The sequence below is a fragment of the Plectrocnemia conspersa genome, unplaced genomic scaffold, assembly GCF_051122295.1.
Source record: "Plectrocnemia conspersa isolate PC_06_02 unplaced genomic scaffold, ASM5112229v1 ptg000006l, whole genome shotgun sequence".
Lineage (NCBI taxonomy): Eukaryota > Metazoa > Arthropoda > Insecta > Trichoptera > Polycentropodidae > Plectrocnemia > Plectrocnemia conspersa.
In genome coordinates this window covers 18,405,816-18,432,133 of record NW_028277170.1, presented here as the reverse complement: position 1 = coordinate 18,432,133, position 26,318 = coordinate 18,405,816, and the positions used below count along the sequence as shown (strand labels likewise).

Below are 26,318 nucleotides of genomic sequence, written 5' to 3'. Positions count from 1 at the left end.
TGAATTGTAAGTAACTGATAACTGCTCAGAGAGAAGATACTATTGTATCTTTTAAATCGCAGGAAATTATTTTATTATAAGTGCAATTCACATCAGAACCATTTTTCGCGTAATTACGCAGAAAAGGAGAGAAGTAAATTAGTTTTTCTGACATATTCAAAGGATTTTGTACAAATTCGCTCTGTTTTTTAATACTTTTTGTATTCGCGATCATGGCTGGAGCATCACAGCCGAAATATAGAAATAAAGTAAGTGAAAATCGCAATGAATACTGAGATTAATAAACCTCTAAAAATGTATATATATATATATATTATTTAATGTGTATTTTCTATCTTTATTATTTTTTAAAACATATCATTAAAATTAAAATGAAAATAACAACTTATATATATTCTCTATAAGCTGAAACCGCTCACTATCAAAAAAATTTCAACTTAATATATATGACCTAGCTTCTCCGTGAGATTAGATAAATCTAAGAAAACCTGCGCTTTTATGATAGATCGGAATTACAATTATAAATGAACACTAATGCAGATCTACCGTCTCGTTATAAACACAAAACATATAAAAACACTAGGATTCATATCTTTCATGTATTAGCCACCGACTTAAACAACTGGTCTATAATAGAAAACTAAGTTTGGGTTTTCCTTTCTATTGCGCGATTAGCTCTTAAGATGTAGAACATTCATAGCCTAATTAATATTGATATTTAAAAGCCTGCGTGCTTTATAAATATCAATATTTATCAGGTAGGGACCACAATGATTTCGCTTATGAAGTCCACCCGGATAAAATTCTTGCCTCATTTGAGGGGCTGTATATTAATAGGCAGAGTTTAGCAATATAGCCATTGGTTTATATAAATAAGTTCGTCCAAGCTTCATCTTAATATTATATATATTTCACAAAGAAGCAGTCGTAATATGCTTAGGATTATATCCTGGAATAAATGATTTTATAAAAATATATCGACTAAAGCTAATTGCTATTCAAAAATATATTTTAAGGCTTTAGTTTTTTTTGTGAGCTCACAATGAATTATTTTATGAAGCAAACTTAGTCTATGGTGAATCTGCCTGACCTAAAGCCATAATAATTTAATAGTTACTAGTTCAATATATAGAATTAGACATTATTTATTATTTATTTATTTATTAAAATTATAACCATCGTGACCTGACAGGCAAACCCAATGCGTCACGATAGTCAAAAGTACTAATACATCATAATACATACAAATATAAACAAGACAAAACAACAGACATAAATCACCTCAACAGGTGTGCATTGTCCCATACGAACTGAACCAAAACTCCATATGTGCAAGAGAAAATGTCAATATTACTATGGACAGAATTGAGCAGATAAATAGCCTTGGCCAGAGAAGAGTTGGCAAGTGCTCCAGTTCTAGACTTAACAGGCAAGAATAGTGGACGCGACCGAGAACTATAACCACCTTCAGGAGCCCACATTTGAAGCTGCTCGAGCTCTGAAGGATTGTCTACGATGCCCTTGAGCAATTTCCAGAAGTGTTTAATTATATAAACACTTCTGCGAGTCGACAAAGAAACGTATCCCAGGGCTTCCAAAATAAAAGCACCGGGAAACAAGAACGGATAATACCCGTATTCCTTCAAGTATAAATATCGAAGAAATTTACGTTGTACTTTTTCCAGCTTCTATTCATTACATTGATTCATTACGCCTGGGATCCAAATGATGGAGTTAGTTTCTAGTATGCTGCGGACTAGAGTATCATAAAGAGTGCGCAATACTAAAGTATTCCTAAAGTAACGCGCATTTCTCAAGATAAAACCGAGCATTTTTAAGGATTTTCTATGAGTCTCTGCAATGTGCTGGCTAAATTTCCAACGTTCTTCGAAAGTCACTCCTAAATCCTTAGTTGAAGAAAACCTTTCCAGAAAATATCCGCCTAGGTGGTATGAATATTTTGCCGGCGTTAATGACCTTGAAAATGAAATTGTGTGACATTTCTTTACACTGAAAGGCAATTGGTTATAGCAAGCCCATTTCCATATAGAGTTGAGATCCTCCTGTAGGTCGAGGGAATCAGAAATCGAATGCATTTTCTTGTAAATTTTCAAGTCATCTGCATACAATAAAAAATCAGAATACTCTATTGCAGTTTCTATGTCATTAATGAACAATAAAAACAACAATGGACCCAAATTGTATCCTTGAGGTACTCCAGTAGGGGTCTTATATCGTTCTGAAAAGGAGTTATTATACTTGACGAATTGATATCTATTGGTCAAGTAGTTTGAGAATAGATTTATGAGATCTTCAGAAAACCCGAAATTAGATAACTTTTTTACAAGTAAAGCATGGTTAACTTTATCAAATGCTTTTTCAAAATCTGTGTATACGACGTCCACTTGTACACCAGAGTCCAATGATTTTGAAACATAGTTAGACAAAGCCATTAGATTAGTGACATAAATATATACATTCAATATATTGAAAAGCAGTTTTTTTTTAATTATAATTATATGCATTTTTAACGGTAATATCCCTCTGTAATATGAACAAATGGAGAGTTTCGTTTCCCAGACTAAAAAAAGTGCAGAGATTAGAAACAAAATTATATAATATCTTATAGTTTTAAGCACGTGTAACATATTATCATACTCGCCATCTGTTCTTGTACTTTATGCGATTACGTGTCGTGAATCATCTTATAATTACTAAGAAGCGTGTTGATGACCATTGGAAATAATCCTGACCAATTCACGTTTGATTGTTATATACCGTTAATCTTGAAAACAATATGGATGACATGGACGCTTAAAACTATACATGTATGTATAATATATCTAACAAATCATTGAAATTTGCTGTCTAATAATACTTTTATAAGTAATAATATTTGTTAGTTACATTTAACGGTCAGTAAATCAATTAAGCGAGGTCGTCTCTTGGCGATGATTGACCGTGGAGATTGTTAAATTGAAGCGTTTTGGGGTACAACCATATAGCCCCTATTGTCTTTCATTATAGCTTAACGGAACATAAACGTATTTTTTGGTGGAATCTAGTAAACCGATGTACCGATTATAATAAACGCCTAATTGAGTATGGACATGGGGAATAAAATGTCGCCTATGCAATTTATCGCATTTAACTATCTTTAACCATATCATTTTTTTTTTCTTTTAAGGTACCATAGATTTGCTTAGCCATAAGACTACTTTGCTAAATCTCCTCCTATTTGAATTTGGTGGAAGTTCTCCATTTGTTAATGATGGCGTTCAGTCTCATAAAATAATATTTTACTAATTTAATACAAACGAAGTCTTTTTATAGAGTTGGAAATATTTTTTAAATTGAGGCTCGCACTTTAAACGACAATTATTACTATGAATTCGAAACAATTTGTGTACAAAAGGTAAGAAAAAATGGCTGCCAACCGCTAATTGCGCAAATTGTTGGGATCCACTGAGCGTTCGCAATAATAACCGGTGGCATTTCAGCCTTGATTGTTTGAGAAAAATTTCTCCGGCGCAAATATAATAGACGGGCGAATAGCTGACAAGCTAGGCTATGCACTATGGGAATATTCGACTTGGAACAATGATCGTAAACAATCGGCACGCGTGCTGCATTAATAAAACGGCCGAAGCAATATGGGGGTCGGATCGCGCAGGCGCCGACTCATTGTTTTCAGATTTGCATACGTGCCAATGGATGCGAAAATCTGATGTGTCCAACAGGTCGCCTTTCGCCTAATATAAACAACTATAATAGTATCGTACATGTTGAAAATTCAACGGAAAATATATAAAAGTAGTACACATACAAATATAATTAATTCGTCTTACATAATTACATTTAAAAAATATTCAAAAATTGATGATGTTGTATTTTATAAAAAACACCAACAAATATTTTGACTGGAATATGCTATACGGAAGGAAAATAACGGAATTATATTAAACAGATGAGATAAGAGATAACTCATTTATTGAAATTCATATAAAACATCCAAATCTCTAAAATTTAGTACTCTCTCCAAAATCAATTAGACCTCATGCCTGATGGTGAGTCTCTCCTTACAAATATCAAGTAATCTTAGGAATTTTACAACTTTACAGAGGGCCTGCCGCTGGAGCTCCCCCTATGTCCGATTACACACTCTCTGACATTTGCAAAGGCCAGAGATCTGCGCCACAAAGACTAGGCTTTCAGAGAGTCACCCAATAACCTTAGCTCCCAAATGTTACGTTATCAGTGGATTTGTGTACTACAGATACTGCGTCTCCAGCGGCTGTACCAATATGTTAATTAAAATTCATCAGATCATTTTTGAAGAATATACCCTGTAAATATTTTAGACAAAATGGCGGTTATTCAAATAGTATCTCTGTTATAAGACATAGTCGAAAAAAAGTTGAAAATGTTTTCGGGATTCTGAACTTTGCGTGCTCGTATCAAGTTGGGGTCCACAACTTTAAGGTTTGGTAACCTTAACCCTTTGAACGCGGAAAGCGACTAAAGTCGCCCAATTATTTTTTTTATCTCTTTACTCAAAAATCAGTCAAAAAAATGCTTTTGAAGAAAAAACTTTTTTTTGTGAATAAACATAAAATATCATTTTAAATGAATAAAAATTACAAAATCAGAACATTTGAACACAGCATCAAATTAAAATCTGCATTTTTAAAAAAAAAAAAAAAACAATAAAATATTATTTTTGATTAACGCGTTCAAAGGGTTAAGGAGTATGAGTTTGAAGCCAGTAAGACGCAGGTGGAAATTAGTAATGATTTTATTGGATTATATTACATATTGCGACACAATCCATAGAAAATAATTCAATAAAATGTTATAGTATTTTATTATTATTGAAAAACATTGAAATTAAACATATGTATGTTTAGAATCGAAGCATACATATACACACATACAGTAGACCCCCCAATAACACGGTAAATTGAGAACGTGCTATTTGGATGCGTGTAGTTGGGGGACCATAAAATACTCATACAATTTTTTTGCAATACGAATCAGACGCGTGTGGTAAGATATCCTCTCTTTGGCTTGCACAAACATAAAGTAATGAACACCTAAATATCACGTCCCCAATTTACCGTATTATTAGGGGGTCATTGTACATATATATAATATATTTATTTAAAAAAAATCCTAAAATTGTACCATCGATACACATAGTATTAATCGATGTTTATGTGTCTAAAAATTCCTGTTGTATTTGAACAAAAATAATTCCTAAGCTATTTTTATTTCTCAAAAAAAATAGTACAAAAGGTAATTTAGTGACTTTTATAGACAGTAAAATATTTAATAAAATATTTTTGCACCAATATACTATTTAGAGATGTGATAAATTTAGAAAAAAATAAAATTAATCTATAAGCACATTTTATTTATTAAAGTTGTACCACTTTTAAAAAATACAATTTACCAACACTGTTTGATATTGCTCATGAAATACATATGTATGTATGTTTACCGACACTGTTTCGTTCGTAAACTCAATGATACATTTTAGATGTTCCTTTAATAATTTACTAAATCAATAGTCTTTAAGTGTATGTGTTTAGTTTTAATTATCATATTTGTGCATGTATGTATGTATATAAGGCCGCTTCAAAAGACATTCCGAGTACTCTTTTTTTGTGGTGACATAAAGACAATTGTCTTTTTGCCTGTGGACAACCATAAACGAATGTGTTTCTCGAGAGCCAGGAGAGTTATAAGAAGGGTCTACTAGTTTCTCATGAAATTTGTTTTCTTTGAAGTTACAATGTTGACTTTATGACACTTGAACTAAACACAAGACCATTTACATCGTATCAAAAAAAATATATTATGTCTAGAAACTTATATATTTTTGAATAAAATCTAAAAGAAACATTGTGAATCAATAAATTCTAAATAAATTTTATAAACGATTTACAACATAAGTTATAAAAATACAGATCATTAGAAACGACGTCCTTCTGGTATATTTTAATTAGGAATAATATACACCTGTTGCGTGAAACAGCTATTCTACTTAGAAATCGTTTGATTAGCAATGCAAGCGGAGTAATAATAAACATTGAAAAATCAATATGGATTAGGTGATTAATTTTAAATGTATTATAGTTGGATGTTCTATATGGAATAAATTGTCAAATCAAAAATTTCCAATCTGTGTGTAAATATTTGACATGTAAGCTATAATTTATTTAAAATATAAATTGTTTTATACATTTATAGTAACTTCATATACATGTATTTACATACATAGTAAATTTATGTAACATACATGATCAATCGGTTTTTGATCTAATGAAATATTTATCCGAGTGTTTATTCATTAATAATTAAATGAAATCAAATAGCCTTTAATTAAAACATAAAACAAATTAAATCAATATGTGACTACTTGATAAACACCTGAAGTGTATTTTATTACGATTTACTTTATACAATAATGCAATGATTTTACTGCATAATTGTAAGGAATATGTAAGAAAAATGGCAATAAAACATTTTTGACACAAACATAAACAACAAATATTAGATATGATTTTATCTAATCGCAAAACTTAAACATATTTTTTTTTATATCTTTACATCAAAAATTGAATTTGGAATTATTTTAAACTCAAAACGATCATATATGTATATTACCTCGAAATTTATTCAACATATAAAAAATTAAGAGTTGTATAGAGAGATCTGATTCGTCAGAGAAAAATATTGAAACATGATCGACCCTTTTTATGTGTGATGATAACGTGAAGTGAGTCATATCAACAATTCATTTCTTTATAGATTAGTAATCAAAAAAAAGACCATTAACAAAATGTCGTAAATTAATACTTTTGACATTCTGCCATAAGAAAATAAGTAAAATATTCAAGTGTTATTAAATTATTAGCTATTAAAGGTGACAGTTTAATTGAATAAAGTCTGACGATCAAAGTAAAAGCGGCTTAAAAAGTAAATTACGGATTACCGTTAAAATAGTAAGCTACAGCAAAAAATATGCAATTAATTAGGATTGATCGTTACTGTAGTTTTTTAAATGGTTTATTAATATTATATTATATATTCATATTTTATTTAAACTTAATTTTATCTGGACGGCAATAATAATAATAATAAATGAATAAGCAAAAATATTTTAGTAAAGATAATGACATGCGAGCTATTTATATTTATCAGTAAACAAGGACATGCAATCTTTCCCTATCTACCAGTACCACGCTTATGTATTTATTACATATTTTTATCTTTCAAAAAACAAAACGTAGTTTTATTTTATTATTAATTTTAACTATAACTTTATACTTCATGTGTCATGTCAATGATGTATAGAATAATAAGCAATATATATGTTTTATAATATAAACAAATAAAATTAATGATTCTTATAATTAAATACGAATAAATAGAGTATATGTTATTAAAAAACATTAACAGTAAAATTGCTTCTTAGTAAATTAAAAAGCAATTAACAGACGTTTTCTAGAATTGTTAATAAATATTAATATATAGTTTATTTTAATATACTAATTTTGTACAGACAAAATAAACGGTAATAAAAATTAAGGGGAAACAAATTTAAGCAATTAAAAAAAATACATTCCCGACTGTGTACCTGCTTTTGTTCTCGCTTATTTGGCCGGGCCGGGTGACCTTTTTTGAGCGCATTAACTGTCACATAGAGATGTTCAATACAGAGCTCACAATATTCATGCGGCCCGCGTATCAGTATTGTTAAATTGTTCCATGAAAAAAAAACGACTATTATTTTTTGTTAAAAAAAGTAAATCATTATGTTTGCTATCTAAAAAAATAAAAAATCCTATGTCTCAAAACTATTTCATAAAATGTCTTCTCATTTAATTTAACTTTTAATGGAATCTAATCCCTTTCTAAAGCATGTCTTGAAGCTTAGCAAAAATAGTTTTCATAAAAACCTACAACTACTTATCTTATTCCATAGCTCATGATGTTAAAAATAAGGCTAAAATTTATTCAAGGAATTTATTATTTACAACGAATTTATATTACCGAATAACTGACTTCCCTATATTCACTAAAAGGCATTTTTGCACAGATTTTTATAAAGGTGAAAATATATCATCATTACATGTTTGATATAGTCACTGATGATTGGGTGAAGAAAAAACTAGCGAAACTAGTTGATGACGATACAAAAAGATCGATAATTTCCATTTCATATGGTATCAAAAAAGTGACTATAAAAATTTGGCAATATTATAAACATCGTCATGAACAAAAAATTTAACGTAAAGCAATTGATTGACTCTGGAAACTATCTGCGAATACACTATGTACTTTACCGCAGAAAGTCATGAACTTATGAAAAACTTGTAGTGGAGATCGATCCTTATTTAAATTAACTGAATCAATTAATGAATTAAATGTTTTAAATAGCTACGACATTTTAAATTAAACCAAAATGGTGACTACTGAAATTAAAAACAGTTATTTAATTCACTTTGAAACACTGTCTGAACAAAGCCACGTAAACAGCAAAAATATGCGGATTTAATTTTTATTTTATAACATGACTTTGAGACTAGATTTTAAAATATCAGAAAACAGTAACTGCATTTTAGAATATTTGCTACTAAATTATCAGTTAACACTTTGCTTATAAACTTGCAGATATGAGTTATTTATTTTAAAAATTTTTTGGACGCGTTAATCAAAAATAAATATTAAATTGTTATTAAAGTTTTTTTTGCAAAATCATTTTTTTTTACTGATTTTTGCGTAAAAAATAAAAAATCATTCGGGTGACTTTTATCGATTTGCGCGTTCAAAAGATTAAGTGTATTTATTGAACTTTTTAACCGCAAAATTGTGAATACTATGCATCTCTACTTCATTTATTAAACCATATATTGATCCACTGATATCAAACAAGCAAGCTCAGTGTTTACCGGCATAATAATGTGTTATTGTTTATTGTGTCAACAGTGAAGTATTGGTAATATGGTTACACTGTAGTCAAAAATAAATATTAAATTCCATGTGTTGCGTTTGACATAGAAGATCCAATTGGTTGGATACCCCTGATACATGGTAAACATAAACTAATTTCGCCAAAAATAAAGAAACTTGTAAAATCAGGTGGCGATAGATCGGATTAAATTATTATTCATATATAAATATTCAATCCGAAACACATTTCTAAATACGGATTAGTACATATGTATTTACACAATGTAAGTAAAGTACCCATTAGCATACCGAACATGTTTACACGGTAACCGCGTATTATTATTCAAGATGCATTTCTTTTACAAGCGATTCGAATTTGATCCTGTTGAAGCGTGAGAGTATTTTTTGATCGGAGATATACTAACGACTCGTGTGTTTCGAATCGCGTCGATTTACGACTACCTCAGCATTTAAATCATTCGAGTGACTCTCAGTCAAATTTTGCTACAATATTGCTGATTAAAGTCACGCTAGGACTTTCTGTTTTGAGGGATTTAAAAAAAGTTGTTAAGCACATTTTTGTTAATCTCAACATAAAAAAGTACAGGAGGGTTATTGCTAGATATAGAAAGAGCATTCGACACCATTCGGCACGACGGCACGACTTATACATATTTATTAAATTATATATTTTAATTCAATTTGAGTCGTCATTATTTAGACGATTGTAAGAAAACAAAACATAATATTATTGAAATACACAAAAAAATATAATACAAGTAGAATTAAAAATAATACATAGTAAGAAGGAAAAAATCATAAAATAATCAAATTAAATTATAGGACCTGAACCAACGTGCAACGTCAATGCAACGACATCAATTGACGAGTCGGCTAGTGCGAACGTCCTGGCTCTAATGGTCATCAAAAGAGGACGCGATCGTGATTCTGCAGCAAGATCTCAGCGAATCATATTCCAAGGCTCTAAAATTAAGAGGGAGTATAACGCAATTCGGGGATACTAAATTATAGATACTGATTCAAGAATGCTGTAAGCTAAAGTGGCGTACGTTCCTCATAACAAAGCCGAGCATATTGGAAGATTAATCGCAAACGTCGTTTATTTGTAAAGAGAATCTCCACTTGCCCTAAAAAGTGATTCTGAGATATTTAGTAGAAGTTTCTCTAGCCAAAACGTTCCCAATGAGATCGTAGGAATAATCTGATGGCGAACGGGATAGCGACGGTTGACGGAAGCCTATAAATAATGCATTTCAATAATTTTAAATATTGTTAGAATGTGTAACTATCGTTTTTATGTCATTAACAAATAACGCGAAAAGCAGAGGACCAATTTTGAAGCACAAGTAAAATAACAGACACTGCAAACTGGGCGACAGAATTTGGCGACTCACGAAAAGTGGGCGACGGGTGCGCGTTTCAAGAACAACTGGGCGACAAAAGTGGGCGACGGACAAATTTGTTACGAACAACTGGGCGACGAAAGTGAAAAAAAGAAGAAAAGTTCTAAAGTTAAAATTAGTTTTTTAGCTTTCATAAGGTTAGATTTGGGTTTGAACAGCAAATGAACGTTTTATAACTGTCAAATTGCGCTTCACATACATACGCTAGTAGAAATATGTATTTATCTACTGGTGAAAAAGCAAAACGTACACATTCACTGTAACATTTATACATCGGATGTAAATAAATAATGATAAGTATGTAAACATATATATTACTACTTATAGAAACAATTTTTACTCTTGCTTTCACATCTTAAGAGCGTCAAATACTTAGGTATATATTTGGACTCTTAAGCTAAAATTCACAAAACATATCGCGGAACTCAGATCCAAAGGGCTTGCTGCCACTGCGGCTCAAAAACAATCATTTAACAGAAAAATCGTACAAGAAACAGATAAATAGCACAGTAACATACGCTTGATCAGTGTAGAGTAACATTATAAATTTATTTTTTTAAACTCCAAGTAATTCAAAATAAGGGGATACAAAAATCATACTAACTCTAAAAAACTTCATAGTAGATATCCAATACCAACAATTAAATAAAATTGCCATTAACATACTGGTAAATACTATGAAAATATTACGCGAAACCATATAATCGCTAGAATCGGTGAATATGACAAGACGAAACTTAAATTTACACTTAAGTACATATACTTTTCTAAGAAATTAAAAATATTAAAAAATCATATATGTAAACATTAAATGTCTGAATATTTCTTGCTTTAGATCCAAGTTAATAATTTAAATATTAAATTTATGCATTTTTATTTTACTTTATATAAAAAAAATGGTTGTAAACCAGCAAGTTGTATTTATTTTTAATTTTGTATGACATAATCATTAAAAAGTGACATAATTCTATAAAAATGTTATAGTAGTGTGTGTTGAAATGTAACACCATAACTCGAATGGTCCATTTTGGACCTCCTGGAAGATGATTATGTATTTTTTTATTCTTTGTTCTAAAACATATCTGCATTGCTCCAGATGTTTTGGCGTGTTGCTACCGTCACAACAAAAATGGCGGTTGTAGTATCTCGACACTTGTGGCGACAATATTGACAATCTTGTAGCACATGGCCATTTAGTGAGGTTGATTTACAAATATAATGGTTGTATCGCTTGGTATTCTTAGTAAACAATGCATCATAAAAATACGTTTATTTTTAAATGGCAAATGCCTTTTCTAAAGGTATTATAAAATGATGTTAATATGTTTGAGTAATAAAGAACATATAAACACAATTATGACCAAAATTTTAATTTAATAACAAGCAAATTTAGAGTATGTATTATTCAGTTAACTTTTAGATTAACTGTTTTTTTATTATTTACTACAATAATATATGTAAATCTACATACATGTGTATATAATATAGCTCATGGATCAACAGATCATTCGAGCTTCAACAAATTTTACAGCAAATCACTACTTAAACGATGCTTCAAAATGACTAAAAGAACAAATATCATCCTCAGAGATTTTTATAAAAATCATTTTTCCAAAGTTAAGATCGTAGATAAAATATATTATATAATATAACTAAGAATTGTAAAACTAACTAATTCTTATATTCATATGTAACAATCAATATCGATTTAATCAATAATGACAAAAATTGTAAAACTAACAATTTTAAAAGCATGCATGTAAAAAAACTTTGAAAGTCAGATATTGTAAAATATGCATCTTATTATAAATTATAAAAAAAATGTAAGCAAATTGCAAAATCGATATTTATTTACTAAGGGAAAAGATTTACATATGTTTGGTTTATTCAGATTCACTAATTTTATCAAGAAAATTAATTCATTCTAAGGGTGAGGGTGTTATATATTAAGAGATCATCGCCCTTCGTATGAGTTTTGACCAGCAACAAACATTTATTTTTAGACAGTATGACAACGTGATTACTCCTTTTCTTGATGCTGTTACTACTGATTAGCATAATAGGGGAATCTCCTTTGTTCGAGGGCATTCTGTCACATATCTTGAAACCATTCGGTCAGTTACCTGATGGATAAATATCGATCTATCACGTATAAATTAAAATTATTTTATGACGTATTCATCAAAGAACATGAAAGCTGGAAAACTGAGACTAGAAGACGTCAAACCTCATCGAAACCTTCCACGATTTTTACAGAGCAACATCGAAATGGTGCTCCCGGTCGAGAACCACCAAGTTTACTGCTCATAAAAGGAGCCTAAAAAATAAAAAAATAAATAAAGTACTATTGCTATAAATAGGCAAGTAATTAATGTATCAATGAAACTTTAATAATGTTTATCTCGGAAGGTTTAGTGAGGTTTTTGAAGTCTGTAATTAAAATCTTGGTATCTCCAGCTTTTAGTATATATAATTAATAAACTTATTCTGATTGTTATCGCTACGAACTAGTCGCGACTTGGGTGAAGATCGATATTATTGGTGTCCTAATGGACCGAATAGAATGGTATGCTATATGATACTGCCGCCCTTTAACAAATGAGACATTATTTTAATTATAAATTTAAGAAAACAATATGTCATATTGTCTGAATATAACTAAGAAGCATTTTGGTCGTTGCCTTATCAATAATCAAACCTAACCTAACCTTCGCTTAGGCACAAGTACACAACATTTATTATTTTACCATTGAAGCTTCGATAATGGCTTTCGTTTGATGTAATTACTCCAGTATTCGCAACCGAACTTATTATGATCATTCTGACAAATATTTTGCAAATACATTTGTTTGTGCTATTTATAACTCGATGTCACGAATTCATACTGTGCCGTGAACTATAATATCCAAAATCATGGTCAATGTTAAATTTTGGGTCGCGATGTGGGGCATCTGCTGTTGGAATGTGACGCCCGAGCGGGCGGCAGCCATCTCCATGGGTCAATTGAACATGACCCCTCGGCTATCGAGCTGATCATCTTGTGCCTTTCTTGCTAACAGTCATCAGAAACCCCCTCTCCTTAAACTCCCCAATCATTAGCGCTTTCTTGGTTTTTATAAATTACAAACGAAATTATAGACCAACAGTCGCTATCGATACAGATCAATGAAAACGTCAGGATATTATTTTTATTTTTAGTTATTCAATGGTCAAATAGCACACATATTGTTCTAATCAGAATATTACCAAAAAAAAAATACCTAAGTTAATAATTCGTTCCCTAGTAATTTAACTGTGTGATCCATGACCTTGTCATATACATGTATGTCAAGGACGAGAGCGGCAGTTGCTGAAAATTCGTGACAATGACTGGAGCATCATAGCCGAAATATCGAAAAGTAAGTTCAATAATATCAATACACACAAACCTCTAAAATACCATACATATATATGTATATATATGGTGTAACAAAATTAACGCAAGATTTGAATTAAATAGAAAACAATTATGTAATTTAATTTAATAAATTATCACCAGCTTCCACCAGCATCTTACTGGCTACGAAGTCACGCCCCTTAGGGATTTATATGTAAAATCAGTATTTTTTCTAAAGTATACAACCACTAAAAAATTATGCAACGAAATATAAAAATCAGAAGTTTTTGTATTGAGTCTCTACAGATGTCTATTTTAGGGGAGTTTAAATTCTCACGCCACAAAAACAATTATAAATCGATTAAAATGTAAATAGTTTTTATTACGTTAACGTGATATTTTTACAAGCGTATGGTAATTTTTTTTAATGACTGACCGCAATGTTTTGCTAACACGCGAAAACGCGCGCACGGACCGTAATGTATTAATACTATAGTATCGAGTATTTTTATGTATATGCTATTCATATATATAGGGTAGTCTTAATTTAAGTTTGAAATACGTTTTAAATCAAGCAAAATCTAATATGAATCATATTATATTAAAAAAATTAATATGTTATCTAATAATCTATACCGATCAATAAAAAAGAGACATTGTTTTAAAGTGTAACACTATATGTATTATATAGTATTATAAATAAATTCAGGCTAAAAGTGCATATACTAATTAGCTAAATGATGATTTTGATTTTAATTATAATTAAAGAAAATTGTAGCCAGCGTAACGCGCAAATATAATATTATATGTTTATGAAAAATTGTTTATAAAACTGCGATATAAGTCATTGCTTCTGTATTATATAATGAATCATGCGTTAAATCGATCATAAAAAAATGACTATGAATATATGATAATAACACATGCTACGTGCTGATATAACTTATGTCAGCAGTAGCAATAACTATTTTTTTAATAGATTACTTCTAGATAATTAAATAAATATTAATAATTTGTGGCTTATGTATAAAATATTTTCACATAAAATTTATATGGTCGATTGTAATATTGTAACGCAAGTACAAAACCTCATGGATATTGTAACTACTGCAAATTATTGCAAAAGCAAGATTTATTTTAAGCGCATGGATAGTGGTTTTGTATGTAGTGGGTGGTAAATACAGGATTTAACACCTACGCATTTCTTAAGAACGAAATTTCGTATTAATGGCACTAAACCTTAGAAAAAACGCTTATGGGTTATTCGTATGTGTACGTAGTAATTATAAATCAATCCATAATGGGAAAAAATATCACACTTGAATAAAAATAATTAAAATATACAATTAAATTAATACTAAAGAATTATTGGTAGATGGTAATTTATGTGCTATAATATATATCCTGAAAAATATTTCATAAATGTTGCAAAATACTTATATAGAATATATTTAACTCACTCAAGGTCACAAAACTTCTATTAACCAACCTAACATATTATAAATATTATCATCAGTTTTTAGCCAAATGGTGTGCTTGAAAAATAACATAAAAAATTGTTTGATTAAATACGCGGTTGTTTAAAATTATAAATGCTCTTATGAAAACTAAACAGAAATGTGCGGACAAAGTAGGTTAATCCGTGTGGGAAACTTGGTTCAAATTGAGTTATCTGCAATATGATTGGACATTGTTAGCTCGTATTTTATTTTTCAATAAGATGAGTTAATTTACTTTACATTTTCATGTTTACAATATAATGAAAATTACGATCAAGTATATTTAAAAAAATGGATTATATAAGAACCATGTCTTTTATTTACTCTCAAACTCGACAAATGATAGATTTGGTTCAACTGCAGGTAGTAAACCGCAAAGTCTAGCAAACGCGGAAAAAAAAATTTTTACCTGTCCGTGTAACAAACGCAACATTTTTTGGATGCTTTTGGAAAGACACGGCTCGCTGTCTATTGTCGTAGCCGTTAATTCAACACAGAGAAACTCATTCTATCGAAATAAGGTGTTTCCAGGTGAGCGTGTAAACAATGATGGCATCTCTTGTGTTCTTGCGCTCTCTGTTCAAATACATTCATATCTCCGAGAATTTACAACAAACGATCTCAGTTCGTTCACTATTCTGCAGAGTTGGGTTAATATGTCAGTGGCGTGTTAGAATGCAAAAACTTCATTAATTCTGAAGTGGGGCATTTTGAATTATTTATATAAAATAGTGTTTTTTCCTAAGAACTTTCATTATATATTTAAGTATTTAGACGTTAAATAAAGATACTTATACTATTTATAAGCAATATATTAAAAAATCATTTACTTCAAGCTATTAAAATTATGTTTGTTAGTATTTATTATGAACCATTTTTAAAAGCAATACTACGCTAGAATTTCATTAAATATATTTGAGAAAAAAATCATACATGTATTTTTTGTGATATTTTCATCATCATATTTTTTTGTTTTTAAAATTTTTAGCTACTTTATATTGAAATTGTTAGCAAATTGTTAGCAAAAAAATAAAAAAAAAATTTATTGTAATATTTCGATTAAAAAAATCAATATTTTTATATATGTATGTATATATATTATAAAACTAATATCTTATCGGTTTATTTTATTTTAAAATAAATTTAGATAATTATAATTGTATAATATGAAAATATACATGTTAAGACGAAAATACATCAAAATAATTAAGTTGAAATCATTGATTAAATATGTATAATTTCACTTCCTATTAATTTTATGTGCTACACGGACAGCTGTGTGTTTATTATATTAATTAGGCCCTGATTTATAGTTTAAGGTAGACTTATATGTCAAAACTATATGTCCTTGAAAACCTATATTTATGTATATAAATATTACTAACTGTTTTTGAAGAATTTACTTTAAACCTTTGAGCGGTATCGCCGTACATGTACGACGATCAACCTTCCACTGTTTTGAGGTACCTTAGATAGCTATATATTTACATATATATCTGAAGAAATAATAAATTAATAATAAAATATAAATAGCTGAAGAAATAATATATTAGAGGGTATGAAAAAAATTCATATTAATTTTATAAAAAAATATTGAGAACTTCTGAATTTATATAAAAAAATTTTAAAAGCCGGATAATATACAAAAAATATGTAAAATAAATTACCGAAATTTAATAACAGAAAAATGTTAAACTAAATTATTAATACATACTAATACAAAAAGTATACTGTAAAGATACTATAAATGCAATATATAAAAATAACAACAGAAATAACTCAATCCCAGGTATGTACTAACAAATTAACAAATGTGTATAAATTAACTCACTACTTAAAGGGTTGAACATTTCTAAAAAAATAAATATCCTAGTTTAATTCGAAATCCAGTTGATCCACCAATCATGTTTAAAATTGTAAAATTTGTATTTAAGAAAACTTAAATAAATCTAAATACCTGTTTTAAATAAATATAAGTATCTCAGCTAAGATTCTAGGAAGTGTTCCTAACTAATTTCAAAATGGCGGTTAATAAAAAAATTCATACCTCAGCTAAGTATTAAAAACTATTTAAATATCTCAGCAAAATCGATTGATCCGCCACCTTGTTTCAAAATAATGTGCTATAACATATTTGACTTAAAAAAATATAAAATTCATATATCAGATAAAACAGATATAAAAAAAGACAAAAACATTTCATTACATTTTACCTTAAAAAATATATACAATTAAAAAATTGCATAAAAGTATATATCTAAGTAAAAAAAACCAAATATAACATATTTAATAACTTGAGAAAGTATATTTAATAAAAAAAATTACTTTGTAAATATCTCGAGTAAATTCTGTCCGACATATTGTTTCAAAATGGCGGCTATTAAAATTAAAAATCATTTTTAAAAAGATTATAAATCAAAAACGTCTTATAACATATTTAGTCCCATTAAAATATTTACTCTCTATATCTCAGCTAAATTCATTAGCACCATATTGTTGCAATATAAAAAATTGCTCGCTCAGTAAGTGAAAATATAAAGAAGTAGTGCATATTTGGTAAATTAAAAAATATATTTAAAAAAATTAGTCTTTTAAATATGTTGTCTGATCCGCCATCTTTTTTAAAAATGGCTTTTAATAATAAAAATAAAAAGTTTAAGCAAATTAGTGATGATATGTAAAACATATTTGGCTTCATAAAAAATATATTTAAAATAAAATTCACCACGTCAACATTTCAGATAATATCCATTTTTTAATGGAGGCTACTTAAAAAAATATATCTACGTTAAAAATGAAAAATGAAAATATTTTCTTTAACAGAAATTGTAATAATAAATATTTTTATATACATGTATATGTACAGTAGACTCCCAAAGAATACGGTAAATTAAAGACGTGCTATTTGGGGGCGTGTAGTTGGGGGACTAGAAAATACTCATGCGTGTGGTGAGATATCCTCCCTTTGGCTCGCTCACACATAAAGTAACGGGCATCCAAATAGCACGTGGATTGGGGGGTTGACTGTATATGGAATGTAACTGCCGTAGTTTTAATCTGATTACTATAAAACTTTTTTAAGAAACACATAAATCCTAAATAAATGGTATTGTAATGGACATTGCTGAAAGTTTTTTTTGTTATTGTATTAATTAATATTTTTTTAGTACTGCATACTTGCTATAATTTAAATTAAAACTTCTGATAATAAAAAGGAATAAAGGCAGATTTAAAATCAATTTATATTATCGCATCTTTGTAGCTAAAATTAAATTTAATATAGTGATAATAACCAAAGACTAACTCAACCATAACATTGCATCATACACTGAAATGAAAGGAGTTGAAAAATGATAACTACCTGCTTTCTTAGATGAATAAATTCTCTCGTTATGCTTGGAGGATCGTTAGTGAGCGACACCTATTTGCTCTATTAATAAAAAGCATAGTTATAAACTTATTTGCTCCAATAATAAAAAGCAAAGTTATAAACTTGTATAATTATCTTAAGCCATATTTTTTGAAGCGCATGAAATCAATATTATACGTCATTAAAAATTTATTTTTGCGATAGTATTTAAATTTTAACTATGCATAAACATTGTGTAACAAAACTTTATTTCTTTAGACCGAGTTTTACTGACGACTATTATATCTACGTTACTGATTTCTATGGTAATTAACTATGTATACGCCTTGTCAGTTGTTTTTAGTCGACGGCATTGCAAATATAAGCTAATTCTCTATACAATTTGCAGTTTAATTTAGGAGTGATTATAAACTGGTCGCTTTTTTATTTTATCGTAATTAAAATTACCATAAGCCATTGAATTTCATATACGAAACTTTCCATTTCCTGTCGCGCGTACCCATTGTTCTTTCCGCGTCGTTATCTTTGCTCTTTAGTTTCTTTTTCATTATTTCGACTTTATTTCGAACTAAGCTGACATCGAGCAGAAAAAAATGCCAGTGGCAACAGCGAAATTAAAAATTGCATCCATGAGATCATGTTGCACTTGCCGCTCACCTGAAACAGGACAATGCGATTTTTTTTTTTTGAACCACTTCAAGCTTGGGTTTATAAATGCCCTTTGTTGTGGACCGAACGATATGTATAATATCGTACCTTCAAGAGCGGACAAAAACCAGGAAAGCATCAATAGGGAAACGCACCTGATGATACCATTCATAAACGCGTAGAACTACCTGTAGCCGAACGACGTGTAAAATATAAAGCAGCAAAATAAATACTGGCGAATATTTTATGGCTGATATTGTACGTTTATAAATAACTATTAAATCAATAACTTTAGAACGTACAGTTAAAGCAAAATAGGTCACAGTCATATATGTAATAGAGTGTACTGACCCAGCTTCACTCAGTTGAATCATTTGTAATGCAATAACGCATTCTTGTATTGTAATTACTGATTTTTCATTAATTTAGGATATATCTTAAAAGTATATTATTAATAAAAATATATACCATATATGTTTCGGTCGAGTTATTCGAAAAGAAACATGACCTCCTTGTAATATCCGAATTTTAAATTATTTTAGAATCACTTCAAAAATATGCTTTAACGCACTCTAGACTTCAGAAACTGTAACATAAATAGATTTCCACAAAGAGTAGATTATGTTTAAGCAGTAATTACTAAAAGCGTTTCACTTTAGCCAAATAGTCAATCAAAAAGTATTTTTATCGTTGCATTTGAATCCAAAAAATATGATCTATCATACTTGTATTGTAATTTGCATGAAACTGGCAATAACTATACATGTTTAACCATTGAAAACTGGAAATATATATACTGATTTGTGATCTAAAAAGATGCATATTTTAATATTGTAGTACTTCATCAAATAGTGATGATAGTTTTAACCTAAAGCTTTTTCATCAATAAAAAATAGCAATAAAATAAAAAATAAAAACTGAGCAAAGAATATCGATTGTAAATATATACATACGTGATTTGCTTGCAAGATAAATTATATGCTTTAATTGGCACTATACTTATAAAAGTGAAATACTCCACTGACTGTGATTTCTGAATTATGATTAGTTCGTAAAACTAAAGCGTTGGAACCAATAAGAATTTATAATGGAGGTGCTTTAGCAATAAAAGCTTAAAAATTAAAAAACGTTTCCTTAATAAAACTAAAATATATACTATATAAGATATTATACTAAGCAAAAATAATGTTAAATACATAATATTTAAAACAAGAACATTCTTTTTATTTTGGGAGGACTAAAACACTTTTTTCTCCTTATTATTATTTCTCATTTTCAGAAATAAGTATTAATAATTTTGCATAATTTCAAAAAAATAGTTAAACACAATCAACAACTACTAAGTAAGTAGTGACACGCCAGACTGAAATCAGTTCGTAGATTAATGACATATATTTAATTAATTATGAGCTAATATTACAGCTCATCATCAATATATGTCATGATTGATTTTTATTGAAAAAAACTAGGAAAAACTAAGGTATGAATTTGCTAACGACACTTTCGGGTGAAAATAACTTAACAATGTCATCTTGCACCTTTAATCAAAATACACATAATTAAAAAATTGCTATCTCCAAAATCTCTAAGTAAACACTACAAACTTGAGATATTGTTTTATAGATTTTTTATTTATCCTTTAAAATTGACACATATGTAGTTGTAAATTTTACACTTTAAAGCATTGATATATGATTATCGATTAAAATTAAAAAATATATAATAATTATTAATTCGGACCTCTTAGACATGATATAAGTCGAAAAATACTGGAGTTCATATGGGATTTGAACTCAGGTCTTTCAGTGCAATAGGTCAGTGGCATTACTGACTAATATATTAAAATATTGAGAAAAAAAAATGTATTTTATGAATATGGTATTTTATGTATTAATCACATTATATTCATCGGTAGATAGGGATGAATAATCTGTTCGAACAAGCATTTTGCGATAATACTACTGGCTTACACAGACTGAAAACGTACTGTAAAGTAAAGCATTTTAATCGTGAACCAGCATCCAGCGGAGCTTACGCCAAATTTAAACAGACGACTCTTAAGAATCCAGAGAAAGCAGTTTTACGACACAAACAGATCAATACAAGTAGCAATTAGACACAGTAATATTTATAATTACGTAGTTATTTCAAATAAAGACGGACGAGGCCCCGCCGGCCGTTGCGCTCTCGTCGTTGAGCACCAAGGAATGAATGTTAACCTAGCTGCCGTCACGTCAGTGCAACCAGAGCTTCAACTGTTATTTACAACTATGTTACACCATGATTTTAAAAATGTCAATAGTGATATTTTTTCGACATTTTAGCTTACAGTTTTTATACTTCTGCATAGAGCTATATATAATATAATAATTTTATTAATTTTTAGTCGATATATATGTGCAGTGGAAAATTTAATGTTTTTTAATGCATATATTTTTTATGAATTATAATTAATTTTATTAATTAAAAAACACGAAAGTTTGCATTGCTTGGACAAAATCGTCGATTGTAGAAGGGGAAGTCTCAAGGAGATGAGCGACGGAGCGTAACAGAGACCGAACCCACAACCTCAAGAATTTCGTTCTTCAATAGTACTCATTATGTATAATATAAAACTCAGATGTGCGTATAAATAGCACATTATTTCTAGCCAAATTTATATCATATCATATACAGTATATTGAGGTCGTTGGTCTATTGTAAATAACGTAATTTAGTTGACAATATTTGTAATTTCGTTTAATCTCATTATTTTTATTCATTCCATTTTGAAAATGAAAATTTTACTTTTCTCTATAGATTAAGATATTTCATACTTGACAAAAATATTTTTATATAAAAATGTATAAACTTTAATAAATAAGTAATTTTAATACGAATTATTATAAATATCATATATAATACTATATATAGAATTAATTTAAGAGTCTTAAAATTTAAATTAAGTCTTTGAGTAATAACAATCTAAATTTTCTACGATATAACTTCAGTTAAAAATATATTAAGCAATATTTCAATGGATATTTTTATACTTGAATTATTTTTTAAAATTTCAGATACCTTTTTCTCTTTTCGGGCAACAAATAGAAAAATCTATTGAGGTGGAAAATATGTTCCAAATAAAAATCTTAGTTCAAGGTATTAGATATATCGTTTTTTTAATAAATATATACACATAGCGACAGACACTTTTTTTAAATGGAATGAACGACACAATAAAAATCAATAGACGATCATAAAAATATTATCAATAAACCGTGAGTTTTCTATCTTTATTGGGCATAAAAAATGTATTTATTATACATGCGTATGTATATCGATGGCTTAAAGTGTAAAATTGCAATTCCATATTTGACGACTTTAAAGGAGAAACATAAAATAAAACAATATCCCAAGTTTGTAGTGTTTAATTGAAAATTTTGGAAATAGCTATTTTTAATCATGTTAGTGTGTTTTAGATTAAAGATACAAAATAACATTGTTAAGTTATTTTCATCCAAAAGCGTCGTTAGCAAATTTACACTTTAAGTTATCGATATTATATTTTCCTAGTTAATAGAATAATTAAAATTAAATAATGACATCCATTAATGATGAACTGAAAAATTAACTTATAATTAATTAAATATATGCCACTAATCTACGGACTGATTTCAGTCTGGTGTGTCACTACTTACTTGGTAGTTGTTGATTATGTTTAACTATGTTTCAAAAAAATGCAAAATTATTATTTCTCATTTCTGAAAAATTTTGGATTTTGAACTTTTAATCTAATGTAAATATTTAATTTAATCATTTTTTTTATATATTTCAGCAAGATACTAAATCCGCATGATGTCAGTTAATACGCGGCAACGTTCCCTAATTGCAGACAATTAAAAACACCTATCCCAGTCGGTGTACGTCAATTAGAGCTACGTATCAATCGCAATGAGTAACTCTAGTGCAAAAATGTACAATTGACCCACATTCAAAGATATTTTCTTTAAAAATAATGACAAGAAAAAAAGCACAAGCCATTGTTAAAGAAATCGCTCGATAAAATCAACGCTGTTTCAAAGTCTAATCAATAATTTCAATGACACAATTATACCGATGCATTTCAATAAAACGCAAACTAAAGCAAACGATGCTTAGTGTTAATAGCTTATGACTTAAAAAAGATTCATAAGTAAATATGTAGTGTAACCAGAGCTAGAGCTATGTACTTTTGTGATTTAAGACCAACTATACAAAAATGTGAAAATCGTATCTGATAGGTATAAGCCTAATGCGTTACAATCTGTACCAGTTGAGTAAGTCAATCTGAATAACTACAAGTAAGAATTAACCACCAGACTGAAAGTCTGGGAATCGGTGACATCTATAATAATAATTATGTGTAATATATAATTTTTTTTTAATAATATTGCATTTTTTATTAATAAAAATTCGAGTGCTGTTGCCGGGGCTCGAACCCGTAACATCAGAATTACTAGTTTGCGACGTTATTAACTACGCTATTCAGTCCTTAATTATATTGTTTGAAAATAAATACAGACTTTTATCTAATATATATATTTTTTCTACAACTGAATCATTAAATACATCTTAATATTTATTAAGTGAGAAGTACCTAATGATATTTTTTATGTCAACATGTACAATTTTAAAAAACGACTGAAGAGGAGTAATCCCTTAATTTTTATAAAAAATTTGGATGCCATTGGATGAATATAGTATTAAAAAATAACATAAATTAAATATTTTGCTACAGCTTCAGCTGCGCGCTTTAGTGTGCCTTAGAGAGTTGCGATTGTGTCCCTTATTCTGATCTGTTGCGGCTTCGACGTCAGCGCTTGAAAACGCTCTATCTGCACGAGCCACACATATAATGACAATGGAAACAGTTAAATTTTCAAAAATAAATAAATGTTTAATATTTTGTTTTTAAAGGAACATAAAAGAAGTACATTCAAACGGTTATCTAAGTCACGCGAACGACAATAAAACGACTGTGTTAAGTGTGACGCATGTTAGCAATAGACACTATATTTTTTTTTTGATTTTGCGTCCATAGTTAAAATAATCTTTTTAACTACATGCAAGGAACAATAGCTTCAGCTGCGTTTCTTATCAGAAGATTGCACCTTTGTATAATACATCAATACGATGCAAAACAAAGCAACGTTTACGAATAGGTTGATCCTGAATCGATCCTTAATATGTAACAATAGTTACTTTAGATGTTTGAGATCATATTATTTTACTGTTGATTACACTTGGATGTAAGTATTAGATAGAAAATATTTTTTTATATAAAACATCCTTATGTTATCTATTAAAACAACGCATAGTAATCAAACAAATCGATCTTAGCGATCGTAAAATTAGATGAGATTTTATGACTAAATTTTTCACTGCGGAATTTATTGTTTTAGTAATATGTAAAATTAAGTATCAATTAGAAAAATATTACTTTAGCTCTCACATAATCAATATTTTTAATTCGCAAATAAAAAAGATAATCTGCTTATTATAGACTTGGACAGGCAGAGAAAATGCTTCATAATTATCACATACATACAATAATTTGGTAGCGATTTTAATACATGTCAAATATAAATTCAGCTGAAATGAATATGTATTTCTACTTATAGATTTATTTTATCTTTACAGATAAATTATAATATGCATAGAATTTTATATATATATATATTAAATATACGATTATAATGGTAATTATTTTTTCTAAAAATCAGACATTTCATAGGCGCCGATGCCATATCCGCGACTAAGATTTTTTTCTTACTAGCGACACTACACTGACCACCTGCTCGTTGGTTCTCACACACGAGAACACATCTGACGATCTCTCCACCGGATGCTGCAAATCTATTACTACCTGCCCATAGAAAAAGTTGCTAAGAGCTACGAATCGCAAACTCGTTTTTATGTAATTGGATAACCATTGCCGCTATAGATAGGTAGACATCGGGATAGAATCACTGGACACCAAATTAGTGATTCAGAGGACCAATTTCAAAATCGATCGTATGTCTAATAGTCTACGAGCGTGTGTCATCAGCCAATTGTTCCAATTAGAGGCGATGGGAATTATAAGAAGAAGACGATGATGATGATGATGATGATGATGATGATGAAAAAAAGTGTTTGAGGAAAATATTTTTTATTCGCTTACCTCGCTCCTCGATGACAGCCGATCCCCTCTGGACTATCAGCATCGCCAGCAGGAAGATGACAAACTTGAATCCCATATTTCGAAGTTGTTGTGGTATTCAAATTTGAACGAAAGCGCGCGAAAGACGCTTGCACACTGTAAACATATTACGAAAATATGTTTCGATTGTTAATAACAATTTGATGCACTTATTCGCTTAAGTTTTTTTTTTTAATAGTTCACGATTGAAATTTTGAAACTGTCGATCCGTTCGTGTGCGACACAAGCGCGATCGCAAGAGGTCCGACACTCACTGAGTTCTGGCATAACGCGTGCCGCTCTGTTGCACTCGTTTGCGCGCAACACTCGCAGGGGTACTCAACTATTAGTTATTTGCACAACACCAAGCAATCGAAATCATACAAACAGTAATCATTTTAAAGTATATGTTCAGTTTATATTTTGATAACCAGCACAATATTTTATTATTTTTTAGTACAAATCTGACCATCAAGACCTGCTGGGTTTAACCAATGTGTCATAATGGCCAATATTTATTAAATTTACCAATAAAAATTATTAAAAAAAAAAACAGTTTAAGCACACATAAAATATATGAGAACCATCCCACATATTTTTTCCAGCTCCTCATAGCTATCGCTGAAAACATCCTTATGTTTAATAAGCTGGATGGCTGAATAGTTATGCATTGATTCTCAGATCTCGTATTGTATTTGGTATATATTGTATAATTTTTATTCATGGTTCTCTGAAACTCATATTGTTTAATCCTCGAAATATGGACATAAAACTATTTTTTGTATGTATAAAAGACAGTGCTTTTTATTTGATACGTTTGATAAGACAGAATGATGGAGAATTA

General features: G+C 29.2%; 1 protein-coding gene across 1 annotated transcript in view; it reads right to left on the bottom strand.

Moving 5' to 3' along the window:
• Positions 1-25,750, bottom strand: part of Egfr (epidermal growth factor receptor) — a 122,708-nt gene extending 96,958 nt beyond the window's left edge. Inside the window, exon 1 of the mRNA XM_088187780.1 lies at positions 25,457-25,750. Coding sequence (XP_088043906.1) covers positions 25,457-25,532 — 76 coding nt within the window. The 5' untranslated portion in view covers positions 25,533-25,750. The remainder of the gene's footprint in view (positions 1-25,456) is intronic.
• Positions 25,751-26,318: the final 568 nt, after the last annotated feature.